Genomic DNA, 17513 nt, shown 5'->3' on the forward strand with positions numbered 1-17513 from the left:
GCCGCCGCCGGGGGAAGCTGCTGGGAAAGGACCCTGCGCCTCTGCCCACCTCATCTGTAAAACGGGGGACAGACCCAAACTTGGCAAAGGCGCTGCGCGCGTGAAGGGAGCTGGAAGGCCGGTGTGGGGCTGCCTTCTCCCACACAGGCCCTCAGTCGGTCCGTCTGTCCCTCCCTCCCAACCCCGTGCTACCTGTTCACTGCAGAGCCTGAGCCAGCCTTTCCCAGCCTCGCGGTCAGGTGTTGCGCATTGGGATGTATAAATTCAGACCTGCTTGCTTAAAAAAAAAAACAAAACAGTCATAGGGGAATGAGTGTTTCATATTCATTATTATTTACAATAACGAATAAGAACTGACGCTCCGTAGAAGCGAGGATGACACGGTTCCTTCAAGGGAATTGACAGCGGCTGCAATGATGGACTGGAATATAACCATCGGCGCATTTTACACAAGGCTTGCCAAGTCCAAACTGGCTCCAGGGCACCCAACCACCACCACCCGATGGTGATAACTTGGTAGCCCTCTGAATTTAAACATAGGGACCAGTAAGGTAAATTATGGCCCCTCCATGCAATGGACTATTACATAGCCACTATACATAAAGGAGCAAGCCCTGGTAGTGTAGTGGTTATGTGTTGGGCTGCTAACCGCAAGGTCAGCAGTTCAAAACCACCATCTACCGCCTGGGGAGCAAGACAAGGCTTTCTACTCCAGTAAAGAGTTAACAGTTCCGGAAACCCAGAGAAGCATTTCTACCCTGTCCTTTCAGGTGGTCGGAATCAAATTGATGGCAATGCGTATATACAAAAGACTACAGAACTCCACCTTATGGAAAGGTTTTTATGTCATACTATACCGAGTGAAAGGGGAAAAAAAAAAGCAGCAGGTTATAAGAACATCTAGGAGACCCTATAGGACACAGCTGCATTTGTACATACAGACCCTGGTTATTCCACGCGTAGTTTCTTAACCAGCAGCAGTAGCATCACCTGAGAGCTTCTTAGAAGTACAGCAGTATCCCAGGACTCAGGAACCAGAACCCGAGTTTTAACAAAATCCAGGGTGTGGGTGACCCATGTGTAGGTTGTTTCCAAGTGACGGGGCAGGCTTGGTCAGTGACTCTTCTGCCCCCACAGTACCAACCTCTATCAAGCATAGGCAGGCTCTTTTACACATCTCTCTCTGTACCTGTGTGCCAGTTTTACCTATGTCACCTCATGTAATTCTGGGCAGTGTCAATCCCCTCAGAGAACCCAGTGACTGCCCACAGCTGGACCATGGAAAGGGGTACGGAGTGGACTGGAATCCAGTCTGACCAGCCTGAAGCCCATGCTGTCTGCTGCGCCACCTACCACAGCAGCAGCAGGGTAGGAAGCGGAAGGTGTGTCCATGGCTCCCCAGGGGTCTCCCCTCAGCCCTGGGGCTCCTTTCCACCTGCCCTCTGAGGAAGGGGCTCAGACGGGAAGGGCAGCATCCAGGTATGATGGAAGGGGGAGGCTGAGAGCCTGGGAACAATCAGAAGGAGCCCGGGCCTGTCCTCCTGGCCCCTCCCTCCATTGTCCGGCCCTCCAGATGTGAAACAGATATGGGGTTATCCTACTTACTCTTGGTCAAAAAAAAAAATTCTCCCAAAGAGTTGTGTTCCAGCAAGAGGAGCCTGCCCAGCCTGTAAAATGCCCAATTTGACCAAGGAGGGAAGCTTGTTAAAGGGCCAGGAGTGAACTAAGTGCTTCCTGCCACATCGCTTTGAGAGGATACAGTAGGGAGCATGTGTTCATGAACTGAAGGATATGAGATCTGTTTTGCAGCGAGTTATTAAAGAGGCGGCATGCATCCAGGCCATCACAAAGCTTCTTCCTCAGAACGACACTCAGCCTGTGCACACTAATTGCTACGATTTGGTAGGGTTTGTTTTTTTTTTTGTGTGTGTGTGTGTGTGTGTCTGGAAATGCTCAGAGATTTTTCCCATGTAAGTTCATGGTAACTGCTTCTTCACTTTACCTCATTTGGGATGACAGAAGGCTTCATAGGAACGGTCTAATTTCAGAAAGCAGGGGACACCGCTCTCTCAAAGAGGTGTTAAATTTCCATATATAAGCAGACTTCATTTTCCTTGGATTCACAATCAACACGAAAGGAAGCAGCAAACCAAAACATGTCCTGCACCGGGAAAATCGGCTGCAAAAGCCTTAGACTAAAGATGTCGACAGCCCTGGAAACTCAAGTTTAATAGAAAAGGGTGCCAATCCTATCTTATAAGAAAACATACCAGTTGTATGCTGTACTCTTTATTTGGTTGTTTTTATTCCCTTGTTTAAAATATTTACAGGATTTTGTTACAGTCTCTTGGGCATATAGTGTAACTTGAATTCACTAAAAGGAAACTATTGCTTAGAGCATTTTCCAAATGCCTCCGACATCATAAATAAAGATGCCGCTTTGAGACCTAAGGTGGACTTGACTTAAGTCATGGTATTTCCAATGGCCTCACATCCAAGGAGGAGGACGGCTGAAGAAAGCGAATGCCCTCACACCAGGGCGGAGGTGAAGAGTATCAAAGGGTACCATGGTCTGCCCCAAGGGTGGCAACCCCATCTTACAAGCACTGCCAGAATGTTGCTTAGAAGCGAGGATGGCGAACATTTGTCTTCATGAGCTTTGGACATGGTATCGAGAGCCCAACCTTTGTAAAAGGCTATCGAGCTTGGAAGGGGCGCAGCAAAAAGAACACCTCCATGAGTCAGCTTGACACAGAGGCAGATACACAAAACGGGCTCAGACACAGCAGCAAGTGTGAGGGCAGTGCAGGACCAGATAGGGCTTTGTTCTGGTTTTTTTACTGTTGTTTTGTTTTGTACGATGTTGGAACCAACTTGAGGACACCTAACAACGTTTGCAAATGTTCAAGGCCATGTAGCTGTATCCCACAAACCAGGGTAGCTAGCCAGACTGCCTAAAGGCCCATTCCTGAAACATCTCAGAGAAAACCTCCCTCCCCCCCCTCCCGAGCCTCTCTCATCACTGACCTGAAAATCAGGCTAGTGATCTCTGAGTGGACTGAACACATGTGCAATGTGAGCTGAGCTACAAAAATCCAAAATATTCTTGCCCTTTGCCCCAAGCATTATTCATTCTGGAAGGAGAATAAACTCCAAACGTGGGGGGGGGCCCCCTAAAAGACAAAAAAATTCATTTCCACAGAATTGTCCATAAAAATCCTACTGCTTGTGAAATAATGCACCTTCGCCACAGTGACAAAAGGTGCCCCTTGCGGTGGGCTTATTACCGGGGCAGGCACTGTCAGACGATCACAACGACCTAGAACTCGCGACCTAGAAGGCAAATTGTAAAAGCCTCAGACGTCATTTCCATTGCAGACTACGGTCAGGATGAGGAAGGCTGTTTCCCCCCTTTCCAGGAGTGGAAATCAGTTCTTTCAAATAACTCTAGACATACATCAAGATGAACATCAAGATAGCACATAAGCCATTTTTTAACCACCAATTTGTTTTCGGTAAGTCCAATTTTTTAAAAATGTATTAAGGTCTATAAGGTGGAGAGCCCCTGACTACCACCTAAGAATGTGGGCTTTGTCGACTCAGAGAACTCAGACGTGAGCAAGAGCTGCCCCTTGGTTTATGGTCTTGCACGTGTGCTCCTTCCTGCAAGGCTGGGAAAGCCAAGGTTACAAAACGACAGCGCAGAGCAGGGAACCCACAGCTTTCCTCGGAAGCATATGCTAGAGCCTCTTGGCTGGCTCTTTATCTCAAGTCTGTCTCTCCATGGTTGGCGAAGCAGCGGTTCAGTGCCTGCCACCCCCACCCCACCCCCAACCAGGACTTTGAAAGCAAGCCGCATGAGAAAACGAACCCCCTTCCTACCCGCTCACATTCCAGGATTCAGTCTTGTAGGGTTGTTGGCAGCTTGAAGAGGCTCCAGAGTGTACAGCAGGTGCCAAGTGGCGGGGGACACTGGGGGCCTGATGGGAGTGGCCAGCCACATTGGGTAGGATGGACAGAGGAAGCAGGGGATGCAACCCCACTTCAGGAATTGGAGCAGCCAGGGTGAGGCAGGGCCCCGTGGCCCCAGCCTGCCTGGAAGCAGAGCAGAGGGGTGGCCCCAGGTCAGCAGCAACCAGGGCAGTATTCAGACCCACCAAGCCACTAACAACCAGGGTCCCCCAGAACCCCAAGAAGTCTTACTCTCAGGCATGTTGGATTGTTTCAAGGGGTACTCCAGTTTTCTCTCTGGACCACATTCAGCCTGACAAAACCCTTCATGCAAAACATCCTAAAGCTGGCAGGCAGTGCTCATTTGTGTCTGTGGGGCCGAGAACACGGTCAGATGGAGGGGAGAGAAACCTCCGATCTTTAGATGTCCCAACAGACTTTACACAGCTGGGGCCTGAGATCAAGCCTAAGCCAAAGCCTGGGCTTTTCCCACCTGAAGGAACCCAGCTTGTGGGATCCTTGGACCCTGGGGATAGCAGAGGGACCCTCTCTGCCCTCAGGCCCATCTCCAGAGACAGGAGCCGCTCAGGGGGCCTGGGTCACAGCTATGCATACTGGCAGGTCTACCTCAGAGGAACTAACTAGTCTTTGAAGTTGTTCTCACAGCAAGTGCCCTGACTTTCCTTAGATGGTATTTGTTTTGAGTAGTTTAGGGGGAGCACCTCCCAGGGGATCCTTGGCTGCTCCACCATTGGATGTTACAAGGGGCAAGGGAAAGGGCTGTGTTCAAAGCACCGAATATCCCACAGGGCACTTGGCAGTGATTCCCTACCCGTGAGCAGACTGCTTGACTCAGGGGCCCTATTGCTAACCACAAGGTCAGCAGTTCAAACTCACCAGCTGGCTCAGTGGGAGAAAGATGAAGCTTTCTACTTCTGCAGAGTTAATCTCAGAAATCCACAGGGGCAGTTCTACCCTGTCACTATGAATTAGAATGGGCTCAATGGCGGTACATTTTTAGATTTTCTTTTTAATTAGCACCTAGGATCCCAAATATCTAGTTTAGCAAATGGCTGTCCTTTATCTTGTTTTGAATGTCAACATCGAAGTCTGTATTCAAAAAAATGCTTTCTTAGTTGGATTAGCATAATCAGATTCCTGGTTCAGCCCTCACTGCCACAATAATGCCCACGCAGGAATGCTCCCAGCCAGTCTCCCACCCCAGGAGGGCCCAAGGCAAGGGCTGTACTCACCCCCCCCCCTCACCCTCCCCTGAAGTCTGCCAAGCGGTTGACTCACCCTGGTCAGGCAGCTCGTGGGAAGAGCCGAGGGTGAGCCACTCAATATGGGGGAACACTGCAGCAGGACCTCACAGAAGCCTGGATGAAGCCAGTGTTCTCTGCAGCTTCCGGAACTGGAGAGGCCTGCTCACATACAGAGCAGCAATTCAAAATGGAGGCAGTTCCTGGGACCCAGGTGCATCCCAGGGTCCTCAATCCCCTGGAGGGTGGGGTTTTCCTCTTCTAACCTTGGACCAGAAATGGAGAATGTGCAGAGGCTGGTGAACTTGAGCCATTTCACTCCTTGTCCAGTGCCCTTTTCACGATTTCAATACTTGGATTTCTTTTTAATTAGAACCCATCAGCTACCATGTGGGACAAGGATGAGGCAGTCTGGCTCTCTGGAAACCCTACAGAGCACTTTCACTTTGCCCTATCGGGCTGTTTGCTCATAATCTATCCCAGGGCCATCTGGACAGCGGTGGACATTTTGGGGTTGGATAACTTATGTGCCTCACCCATCTTTCTTCAGTAATGGCATTGAGCTCCTGAATGGCAAGACTTCCCAGGATGCCTTCCTACCAGCATCAGGCTCCAATAATCCACAGGACAGAATAAGGCTTCTCAACAATCATGTTACATTCTATACACAGGTCTATTCAAAACTTAGCATGCCTAGCTGGTAAGAACTCCTCCCCCCACACACTTACAAAAGCCCATTATCATTGAAAACAAAGGGGGTCAGAGCAGAGACCCACAGCCCATCTGTAGACAATGGAACATCCCTCCACAGAGCGGTCACAGCAAGGGATGAGTCAACCAGGGTGCAGTAAAGCACCGATGAAACACACAATATTCCTCTGGTTCCTTGAGGCTTCCTCACCCCCCACTACCATGACCCCAGTGCTGCCTCTCATTTCGAACTAGACTGGAGCATGTACATAAGAGCTCACGACACAGGGAACCCAGGAACAGGAATGGGAGTAACACCAGAAGGGGAGGAGGAAGGTGGGGCGAGAACGGGGAACCAATCGTAATGATTGACACATAACCACACACACCCCCTCCAAGGGAGACAGTGGTCGGTGTGAGATATGAAAATTAATAATTTATATCCTATCAAGGGGTCACGAGGAGGGGTGGGGGGAGAGGAGTTGAACCAAGGGGTCAAGAGAAAGCAAATGTCTAGAAAAGAATGATGGCAACATATGTACAAATATGCCTGATAAAACAGATGTATGGATTGTAATAAGAGCTTTAAGAGCCCCCAATAAAATCTTTTCATTCATTAAAAAAAAAAAAAAAACTCCTACAATGATCTAATCAAAAAGCAGTTCTCTCATTCCTTAAGATGTTGCTTGAAGGTCATACAAGGGTGGGGCCAGGGTCCTGGAAGGTGGTTGAGTGGGGAGGTCGAGGGGTGGGGAGGAAATGTCCTTGGGATCACGGAGCATCACCAGAGCTGAGATATGGGGGTGGTGCTGAGCCGGGGTCTTCAGCTACTTCCAGCTGAGCTACTAAGCTGCTTTGTCAGTTTGTCCTACAACTGGAATTTCCAAACTTGGTTGTTTCTCTCACAACATTTGTCTCACTTTCAACAAGGACCAATGTTTGCAAGCAATTAGCAATCTTCACTCCCCGACCATCACTGTGTTGTGGTCCAGAATGCCGACACACCTGCAGGGTGCTTCTAGAATAACGTGGGGTAATAACCTGGGATCTGCATTCGCCAAACTCGGGATCCTTTCAAGCTTTTAAAACCACTGCTCCAGAGACCCTACCACCCCCAGACATAAACACCCCAAATGTTCAGGGCTAGGTTCTACTCTCTCCTCCCCCACCTTCTTGTGCAGAACAGGCCTGGGAGGAGGTAGTACACAGCCAGCCTCAGGTAAGATTTGCACAAGAACAAATTTAGCAAGCTGTTGTAGCATGTCTCCCAATTGGGGCTTTCCAAAGCTTCTAAAGCAGTAGCTCCTGATGAACAGGAGTCTTCTGTCTGGGCCCATCAGCTCCCCAAATGTAAACTGACCATCGGCCCAAGGTGGTGGCTAATGAGCAAGGTCAGCAGCTTAAAACCATAAGCTGTTGTGCGGAAGACGGGGCTTTCTGTAGAGTTAGTCTCAGAAATCGACAGGGAAGTTCGACCCTGTTCTAAGGGCTGAGTCAGCACGGAATCAGTGGCACTGAGCACCAAGGGCAGCCGGGGGTAGGGTGGGGGTGGTATATATGCTCTCTCAATTTTTCCTTTTGCTCCTCTGAGAGCTCTAGCTATATAGTCCTTGATAATTAATACTTCAAGGGGCGCTAAACATCTAGTATTCCCACAAACTTCGCATGCAAATGAGCAAGCGAATGAATCATGGAAACATACTATTTCTATTTTGAATACAGAGCTTGGGAACGAAGACATTTTCAAATGTAGGTTGGCCGTCATCTGAAGGTGCCTCCCAGCATACTGGGGCTGGCTTTCCTCCGAAGGCCCGGCCGTCAGTGGAGACCAGCGGCAGCTGGGAGAGCTGCAGCCTCCCCAGGAGGCATCCCCTTTCCCAGCCCTAGCAGCTGTCCTGCTAACAATACATTCACGCAGACCAAGGGCAACATTCCATCTGCAGCCCAAACTAGATTCCCCAAGCTCCTCAGAAGAATGCTTTTCTTGGCAAGAGATCTTCCGAAAGACACATCCTGTGGGACCTCTGCCCGGGGTTGGGGTTGGGGGGCCGTCAAGGGAAAGCTGAGGCAGCTAAAATCCTGTTCTTTCTTAGACCCAAGTCACAGGAACTTGATAGGAAGCAGAATGGGAGCCGTCTTACAGCCAGCATCCTCTCTGTCGTCACGGTCAGAGCCCAGGAGAGCTCCTTCAAAGCAGTCAATTATAGGTTTTCCTAAAACACGCAAGCCCCTCCATAAGGGTCCAATGCATGTGTGGCTTATTACCGTGAGAGCCTTGCATGAAAAACATGCTCGGGTGGAGGGAGGGTGAGGTGGAAAGGAGTAACTGATTACGAGGATGTACATATAACCTCCTCCCTGGGGGACGGACAACAGAAAAGTGGGTGAAGGGAGATGTCGGACAGTGCAAGATATGACAAAATAATAATTTATAAATTATCAAGGGTTCATGAGGGAGGGGTAGCAGGGAGGGAGGGAGGGGAAAATGTGAGGAGAGGGATGCCAGGGGCTTAACTGGAGAGGAAATGTTTTGAGAACGATGAGGATAATGAATGTACAAATGTGCTTTACACAATTGATGTATGTCTGGATTGTGATGTTATATGAGGCCCTAATAAAATGATTTAAAAAAAAAACCCACTTGGATCACAAAGAAAAAGGTGCTCAGTCCTCTAACTGCATAAATGGGATTTGTAAGCAAGCCTCACTTCACTTCCAGAGTTTGAACACTTGTGGTGGGTGCCAGGGCACCAGCCAAGAACGCTAGCCTGGCCTGCTCCACCACACTCAGCAAGCCTGCTAGGACTTTGCATCGCCAGAGCCCATCCTCTCACAGGGGTCAGGGAACCGGATGCAAGCTCAATAGTGACAATACTGGATTCTAAAGAAGACGGAGTTTTCCTTTCTTACATCAACCCACACACTATTAATGTAGGAAGAGTGAGGGGCTTCAGGAAGTCACCTAGACCTACAGTGAGTGAGCTTCTCAGGGGGCTGCAGGTCAACCCCCTGGAGGCTGACAGATTAAGTAGAGGGTTTCTGTGGGGCACTTCTGAGCGAGCACTGGGGCTCAGACCGACAGCCACTCCTTGAGATAGAGATGGAGGCTGTTTTCACGGCCTTGGAAACCCAACAGGCGAACTCAGTGCCAGGGCGTTTGGTCCAGTGTGAGAATTCAATCCTTGTCAGAACTTAGCTGGCCCAAGGAACATACACCCAGACCCAGGAGACAGCACCAGGAAACTGCTCAGCAGGCCATGGCTCTCTAAAGTCAGAGATCACGTCACACCACCCCCCACCCCACCCTGAGTCTGTCCTAGCCCCACCGGCAGAGAACCTACTCAACAGAAGATGACTGGAAGACACACAGATAAAACTGTGTGAAAACGGCAGTGAGCTTATTACTCCAGGCTCAAGGAGCAGGTTCTCGGTATTCTGGAGGATGACGGCTTTGCACACAATTAGGCAGAAAGAGCGAATTCTCAGGTGCTGGCTGGATATTTCCAAGGCCAGGCGCGCTAAAAGCTAACAGGCTGCCAAGGGCTTCCCACTTCACACCCAAAGGGGCTCCAAGCGTTGCCCAAGATGAAGACAAGCCTCCCTTGGTTAGCCAGACTCCTTTAACTAGGGCTCATGTACACTGACTTTGTCCTCAAGAGCAGGTAGCACTGGGGCTACTCTGTACTTACTGACCACTCCTAGCAGTCACGTGGCAAGGGATCATTTCAGGGTCTGGAGACGAGGAGGGACTATCTGCTGAAACAGACTACTCAGCTGGAAGGCATGTCAGATCCCTCACTCCAGGACCTAGAAGTAGAAGAGAGCTGAAAGCTCAAACAGGAGAGGTGAGTCAGCCACCCTTCCTGAGTGCCCAGCACGCAAAAGTCGAGATCACAACCTGGCTGATTTTGAGCCCCCGTCACCTGCAAAGCAGAATGGGTGAGGAAACACCAAACACCATCACAGGGCACAGCACAGAGAGGAAGGGGTTACACGTGGCAAGTGTCCTAGCAGGACCCAGAAGGACTCACACGCAACGCTTCCTGCTTCGGCACAGGCTCACAGAAGACACATGGACACTAGCCACTCGAAAAACATGGTTTATATGTCTGGTCCCCTGCCGGAGTGGCAGAACTCAGGAATTAGACTATATTCAATCTGATCCCCCACCCTCCCACAAATGTAACGTTGTACAAAACGGTATTTACAGGAAAACCAATTCAAAACTGAAGGGTGTATACAAAAGTAGACCAGAGAGCCAGGAATCAAGAGATATCAATGCCGGGGAAGGCTTTGGTAAAGGGGACCATCCCATTCCACACTGGAATCTGGGGCCAGGCATCTTGTTCTAGGCTGGGACAATCTAGCAACCTTAGTGCCAATTTTAGGGGCAACCAATCATTGCAGGGAAAGTGTCGATGAGAAAGAGTTCTCAGCTTTAATATCACACAGTCTGAAATATCCAGCCAACTTCTGGCACATGGGTGTAGAGCCAGGGAGTGGTGGTGGTAGTACTGAGGGGAACAGGACACAGAGCCCCAGGCAAGTCCAACCAGTAAAGGAAGGGCTCAGAAGGCATAACGGGTCCGGATGTCCTCGAGCTTCTTGGACACCTCGGGTGGGGTTCGGTCCAGTTCCTCTGAGACATTCTTTTGTTTGTTGGGCTCCATGGAGTTGAACTGCTCACAGAGGTCTCCATCAATCACATTCTAAGATGGAAGAAAAGAAAGTAAATGCCCCAAGAACATGGCACATGCTGAAGCAACTGCTTTAATGAACGTTCTCTTGCAAATCCCTAAGTGTCATTTGTAGAACCAGGAACTCTAAGCGCATCTTCATTAGCCGAGATCAGACTAGCAAAACCGGGTACCCAGTCGTTTCTGAAGGGAGAGACTACTCAACGCTATCAGCCTCCCAGCCCATCGATGCCTCCATCAGCCCCCCACTGGCTGTCCTTCATTCAGGATGGTTCTGGCTTTTCACACAATGCCTGGGGATCACCCTTCAAACCATATTCCCAACAGAGACCTACCTTCACGGGAAAGTAATAGGACCGGAAGCTGAGGTGGTCCCGCCCACACAAAGGGGGATGCTCAGACCTGAGGTGCATCTCCACATGCTGAAAGAAGTCATGATCCTGGAGGAAGAGACCACCTGTCACTCAAAGGAAAACGGGATTCCAACCACCATTCTATGGTTTTCCAGAGAGGTGAAGAGCACACACTTTTTAACCAAAGAGACAGTAACTATGCAGTCTCTCTTTGGACAAGTGTATGCTGTCCTGCCCAAACAGGAACAGGTCCTAAGCATGTTTGTGGTATGAGAACCTCAAATGTACAAAGTGTTGTCTGAAAGTGATCTTGATCCTGAAAGTTGTCCCGTCTCTTAGCCAACCCCAGGTGGCCATCCATGGCCCAGTGGCCATCATCCCATCCCATCTGTCCTGTGGGACTGTTTCTGAGCTTAGACCAAGTCCCAGGGTGAAGCAAATGGTTTACACTCAACTATTCATCTAAAGGTTGGCAGCTTAAACTCACCTAGCAGTGCCACAGGAGAAAGGCCTGGCAATTTGTGTGCATAAAAATCACAGCCAAGAAAAACTCAATGGAGCAATTCTACTCTGTACTGCCCAGGGTTTGCCATGAGGCAAAAACTACTCAAGGACAATGGGTTTTCCCGTATTTTAAAATTTTGCAGCAAGGGTGTGGGTTGGTTATCTTTCTCAGATTGACCTCGTACTGACAAAAGAATGTAACCACGACATTCTATTGCAGTAAAAATTACCAAGGGAGCCCCAGGGGCAAACAGCTAGCTTCCTATCGGCCCGGACATTTCTACCTGTAGTCCTAACAAGTAGCGCATTCCTACTTGTAAATGGACAAAGGAGTTTGTTTCTTAGGTAGGGTCAGCACCATGAAACAACCTTGGGAAGGCAAAGACCAGAGCGGCATGGGAGTTCTCACCTCATGGGAGGTGAATGGGACAAGGATGCCAATTCCTCCTGACAGGGTGGTATAGACAAGGGATTCAGAGCCTCCAGGGATCAGCGTAGTCTTCTGTAGCGATAGCACGGTCTCCCCCACGTGGTAGTTCATGATCACCTCGGCCTGCGAGTGGAAAACAGTGAGTGTTGATGCTGCAGGAGTCTGCTTTGGATTCCTTCCCAAGTGGGAGCAATGCCAGTAGCAAGCCATTCTCACAATCTTCTGAAGTTCAAAAATTATAAAAACTTAAAATGACCCCCAACTTTAAAATATTTTCATCATCTACTTAAAGCTTAGTACTTCACAAACGTCTGGATATTGGATCATTTTTCAAACTCAATCAGAATCCAAAGATCTTTTAAATAACTGTCAAATTTATAATAAAACCTTTAGAAAACTGGATGAGGGTGGGCCAGGAGATTCATCACTGAACTCTGAAACAGCTCTAGCCTGACCTGTCCAGAAAGGCATGACCATATGAGTCTAACACTTGTCAGAGGAAAACACAGCACAGGACATATCTCTGAGAAACAGTGCCAGAGGGAGCCTGTCCAGCCCACTCTCCATGCTCCAGGGAGAAAATGAGGCACAAGGATGGAATTTGTGTCTTATGATAAATCCAAAACCCATCTGTTCCAGGGCGACTGCTGTCTGCTTGGAATTTCCTAAAAGAAAAGGCCGTGTCTGGGAAAGCGAAATAGGGTTCTCTGGTTAAGGACATTGGGCAAGGGGGTGGGGAAGAGAAATACACAAGCCTGTATCTTCCCTCCTGGGACCCTTCTGGAAGTTTACCTTCTGTGAGGCTCCGTTGAGCAAGCCTCTGTCCCACAGGGCTTTGTTTCCTGTAGGATCCTCATCCACTTCATCATTGGTGTTAGGTGGGAGCCTCACCTACAAGAAAGCGACACAGTTCTAAGGGCGGGGCTCGGCACTTGCTTATCCAGGTCACCAAACAACAGGTCTTCCCCCAGGCCCAGAGGCCTTCTGGGTGGGCAACAGCTGGGGCCGAGTGAGAAACTCCAAAAAGAATCAATCGACTCCTGAGCGGGGAAGGGGGTGGTGTCTAATACTGCGGAGAGCAGAAGGACAAAGACCATGGCCACCACCAGTAAGGAGATGCACACTCCAAGGGCGACCAACGGAGCGAGCTCCAGGCAGCATCTGCCGGGGAAACAAGCTGAGAAGGAGGGAGGGTTAGGAGAGAGGGAAGGGAAGCGTAAACACAGCGAGGAAGTGTGAAGAGGGCCGGAACACTAAGGAGACAGCAACCAATGCCATTTACTCAGTAAAAGGTCCCCCAAATCGCACTAAAAGGTTAAAACTCAGACCATGGAATATAAACTACAGAAGGCAGGCTAGACTGAATGAGACCAGCAAAATGTAAGTAGTCTTTATCCCAAAGGAAGACAATGATTGTGAACTCATGTTGTAGGGGGAGGGGAAAAATCCACAAGGCTTTAAAAAAACCATATTTGTTTGTAGAGCCCAGTCTTAGTAAGGCTGAATTGTATACCCTCATTTCACTTTCAATACAATCTCTTAGGGAGTGCAATGGTTAATGTGCTCAGGTGTCAATGGTTAATGTGCTCAAGTGTGAAATGACAGGTTACAAGTTCAAGTCCACCCAAAAGCAATCTAAACCCCCCAAATCCCAGCCACTGAAAACGGTCTGAAAAGCAGTTCTCCTGGGCACACATGGCGTCGCTGCCAAGCATCAAGCAACTGGATGGTAACGGGTGACTTATTTCCTTCTCATATTAAGTAAGGCTCAGTCCTGGGTCCGTAGCTTGATTCAGATCAAGAACTAAAGCAGCGTCCCTTTTAACTGTGACCCAAGTAAACATCAACTCACCACACAAATGTTGCCAAACTTGTCTGCACCAGCCACAGTGTCGTAGTCGAGGAGGCTAGCTGTAGTGACCCACCGGGGGTAGGTGTCGTCAGCAAAAATGATGAGCTGGTTTTCATTGCGCTTGTAGCGGACCCAGATGAAACTTTCTTGGACGTCAGACACAATTACCCTGTGCCCAATGGTCTGGATCCCTGAGATGTAATTGGCAATGTGCTGGAAAGCAAGGAGAGTAATGGGTCCAATGCTGGAGTTCCGGATCCACAAGAGGGCCAGCTCAACCTGACTGGAGTATGTGGAGGCCAAGAGCGGCCACAGCAAGAAGGCTCTACAAGCCTGGTAAAAGTGCAAGTCCACGTGTCGGAAGCACTCTCTGTAACACAGACAGACTAGAAACCGGTTCTTGACTGCAGGAAGCTGAGAAATGAGATGCAGCTTCCCTTGCCCTCTCAAGCTCAGATTCTGGGAGAACTCATCACAGAATTTCTGAACGATTAAATTGTATGGTATGTGAAATATATGCCAATCAAACTTTTATGAAAAGACAATTTTCTGTAGCTGATGCTCACCACCCTGCCCAGCCCTAGACCCCAGCCCCACCACACATCTTTACCTTATTCTCGCACTTTCGAAGCAACTTCTTCTTCCCCAAGTCATAGACTCGTAGAAGCTTCCCCACACCAATCAAAACCCGCCCCTGAAATGGGGCAATGGCAGCAGGGACCTCTTCAACTGGAGTCTGAGAGAGAAAATGCCGGTCACAGAACAGAGATGCTGGAAGAACACTAAGCCACACGTTACCCCACCATTATGACCCTGAAACCACGTCCTTCACAGGCACCTGGCATGAAGAACAAACTAGTGAAAAATCCTGGGTCCCTCAGTGTAATCAACCACACACGCAGCAAGCAGTATCTACAGCAGAGGGTTTGGGTGAAACTGGTGCTGCCTTTCCCCGAGGAAGGGGACCAATCATTACCAAAAGCAGCTTGTGCTTGGTTTAACCAGCACTATCAAATACTATGTCTCAAAAGTGGTGGGAAAAGAACCTAACTGGAAACGACTTGGGGCTCTAGAGCTCAAAAGGCTGGCAACAGTCACTTGCTGGGTGGATCTTTTGCAGTTCAGATGTTACTAATTAGTTTTTCTCACTGGATAACTAGCTAAATCACACACTAAAACATATATTACTTCTTAATTCTTACATCTTAGACCACGTGAGAAGGTAGAGTACACTCCCTCTGGCAGGGCGGAAGGAGCCCTGTTTATAGACGGTGTGTATGAATTCTGTAGTAACACAGTTGGTCAGGAACTGCTTTCTGCTTAGTAAGATTAGTGAGCTGGGGGCACATAAGCTTCCTTTCCAGTGGATCTTGGACACATAATAGGACAGTCCTGGGGCATGCCAACCCCAGCCAGTCCCCAGAAGACCTGACCCACTGTCAGCCAAGGTGGGAGGGTGCAGTGGGACCCAAGATCCAGGAGAATGCCGGCTAGTTCCTACCTTGTGCAAAAACTCCAGTTTCTCGCCACTGTTCACGAGCTTGTAGGTATAGACAAAGCCCCCAGCCACGGATCGGGGGTTCAGGATCAGGTCCTTGGCCACACCAACCAGCACATACCAGTCCTCCCCAGTATTGGAGAACCTACACACAGCAACACTGCACGGAGAGAAAGCAGCACTTAGCACCGGTCCCAGCCTAGGAAAGCCCAGCCCCAGCCTATTAACTTGGATGTCCTGGGCGCCTTACCTAAATGCTGCCTCATTCTGTTCCAGCTGGACAAGGTCCAGTGTGTTCCCCTGAATAGGATTCATGACTCGGATCACAGAGGCCCACTGGCCGTTGCCAGCCTTGGGAGCGCCAAAAATGGACTCAGGGAGGTTTTCATTGAGGAACGCAGCAGCCATCTCTGCCGCCAGCTCCCGCTCGTCCTCCCCGGCCGCCTCGACCATTTCCTAAGTCCAAAGAGGAAGGAAACGGAGGAGTCAGTGTGCCCACAGGCAGGGTCTGGGAGCAGGAGAGAGGTAGTAAATACCTCCTGTGGGGTTCATCCTGGACAAAAAGCCCAACACAGGAGTCTCAAACGAAAGATGAGAGGCAGGTGTGTAGATAAGAAAGGGGAACGCACTGAAGGGTAAACGCCATCTTACCACAGCTGTCTGCTCTTAGTCACTATTAGCAGAAAGGAACAAAGGCAAGAAGTCACATCCTGACCAGCAGACATGTAGCACAAAAATAAAAACACCATTTTCTACAAAGCAGGGTGCGAGTTCCCTGGGGAAGACTATGGCGTCCAGGCAGGATTTGATCTACATGGTTGTGGCGATTTCTGGGAAGAACTGGTGCTGTGGTGAAAATGAAAGCTGGCTGCTTTGGGCTTGAATCCAGAAAACATGTAACAGCCTGGCAAGGCAGCCCAAAGGCTGACAGGTGAATGACAAAGAAACCCGGCCGGCAGGTTAGTCAGACTCAGAAGCAAGCCCCTACATCAGGGGCTTGGCAAAGGGTGTTTCTGAAGTACCCAAAAAGAACAGAGATCTTTAAGCAAGGCAGTCAGTCACAGGGGTTTAAACTGAACACAATTTCACATGAACGCCTTTTAATTTAACCCATGAAAGTCAGTCTCTTTACCTCTGCCATCTGCTGCTTTCTCTGAGCTTTTGTGGCCTCCGTGTACGCATTGTGGTCCGTCTCGATGATGATAAGGTTGTTGCTCTCAGGGTGGATGACAAACTTCCTAGGTGTGTACTGCAGTGGAAAGGCGACTTGATTGAAGACAGCACCCAGCTTCTCCAGAGCCAAAATCCTACGGCAGAAGGCAAGGTAGTTAAAGGAACGTTCACTGAGGAGTCAGAAATGGTGCTGATTGCCGGCGTGGTGGTGCATGCCTGCAGTCCCAGCTACTCGGAGGCTAAGGCTAGGGGATCGCTTGAGTTCTGGGCTGTAGCATGCTATGCCAATCGGGTATCTGCACTAAGTTTGGCATCAATATGGTGACCTCCCGAGAAAGGGGGGCCACCAGGCTGTCTAAGGAGGGATGAAGCGGTCCTGGTCGGAATTGAAGCTGATGAGAAAATGGTGTTGAAAAGAACCATGGGGGTCATCGCAAACCCACCATCCCCAGAAGCTCTAATATTAGCATCTGGCAACATGAAACAAAAGGAGAGGCCAAACACCTTACCTTTGAGTCACTTCCAAGTGTTGCAGAGTAGAACTGCCCCTCGAGGTTATCAGGGTTATGACCTTTATATTAGTAGACAGCCAGGTATTTCTCCCATGACCCCACTGGATGGGGTCAAATCACTAACTCTGAGGTCAACACGTGTACCAACGAGGAACGTTACACCACGGCACTACCACCTTCTCAGCGAGAAGCTAAGAAAGGGCTCTCTCCTCATCAATAGCTCCCCAGCAGCCCTCCGTCTTCAGTAAGGAACACCCATCAGGACAGCCAAAGGAGTGTGTGCACCCCAGTGGCACTGATAGACTGACTGTCCCGTTACCGACAAAGTCTGAGACCAAGAAGGGATATTCCAAATTGTTTCTGAGCCACGACAACTTGCTACCGGTATCTCAAGGAAGTAAGGCCCCCAGAGCAAAATTAACCCTGGAACTCTGAATGAAGGGGATACGGACCTAACCACGCCTGTCAGGTGGACACCGAGAAATGCCTATGTCAAACACTGCTTGAAAATGGCAGAACCAGGTCCTCTTAAAAAGTTACCTCATCTTAAAATAATAATAATTTATAAATTATCAAGGGTTCGGGGGAGGG

At 49.4% G+C, this 17513-nt stretch overlaps 1 protein-coding gene across 1 annotated transcript in view; it reads right to left on the reverse strand.

Annotated features, from left to right (window-relative positions):
* Nucleotides 1–9987: 9987 nt before the first annotated feature.
* SF3B3 (splicing factor 3b subunit 3) overlaps nucleotides 9988–17513 on the reverse strand; it is a 47460-nt gene continuing 39934 nt past the window's right edge. The window contains exons 18-26 of the mRNA XM_004704557.3: nucleotides 16370–16544; nucleotides 15488–15693; nucleotides 15241–15397; nucleotides 14350–14475; nucleotides 13740–13952; nucleotides 12680–12778; nucleotides 11867–12010; nucleotides 10936–11040; nucleotides 9988–10612 (exon numbers count right to left, since the gene is read on the reverse strand). Of these exons, the coding sequence (XP_004704614.1) occupies nucleotides 10472–10612; nucleotides 10936–11040; nucleotides 11867–12010; nucleotides 12680–12778; nucleotides 13740–13952; nucleotides 14350–14475; nucleotides 15241–15397; nucleotides 15488–15693; nucleotides 16370–16544 (1366 nt within the window). The 3' untranslated portion in view covers nucleotides 9988–10471. The remainder of the gene's footprint in view (nucleotides 10613–10935; nucleotides 11041–11866; nucleotides 12011–12679; nucleotides 12779–13739; nucleotides 13953–14349; nucleotides 14476–15240; nucleotides 15398–15487; nucleotides 15694–16369; nucleotides 16545–17513) is intronic.

This window comes from Echinops telfairi, unplaced genomic scaffold (genome assembly GCF_000313985.2).
Source record: "Echinops telfairi isolate 266 unplaced genomic scaffold, ASM31398v2 ScPeMD7_2291;HRSCAF=2852, whole genome shotgun sequence".
Taxonomy (NCBI): domain Eukaryota; kingdom Metazoa; phylum Chordata; class Mammalia; order Afrosoricida; family Tenrecidae; genus Echinops; species Echinops telfairi.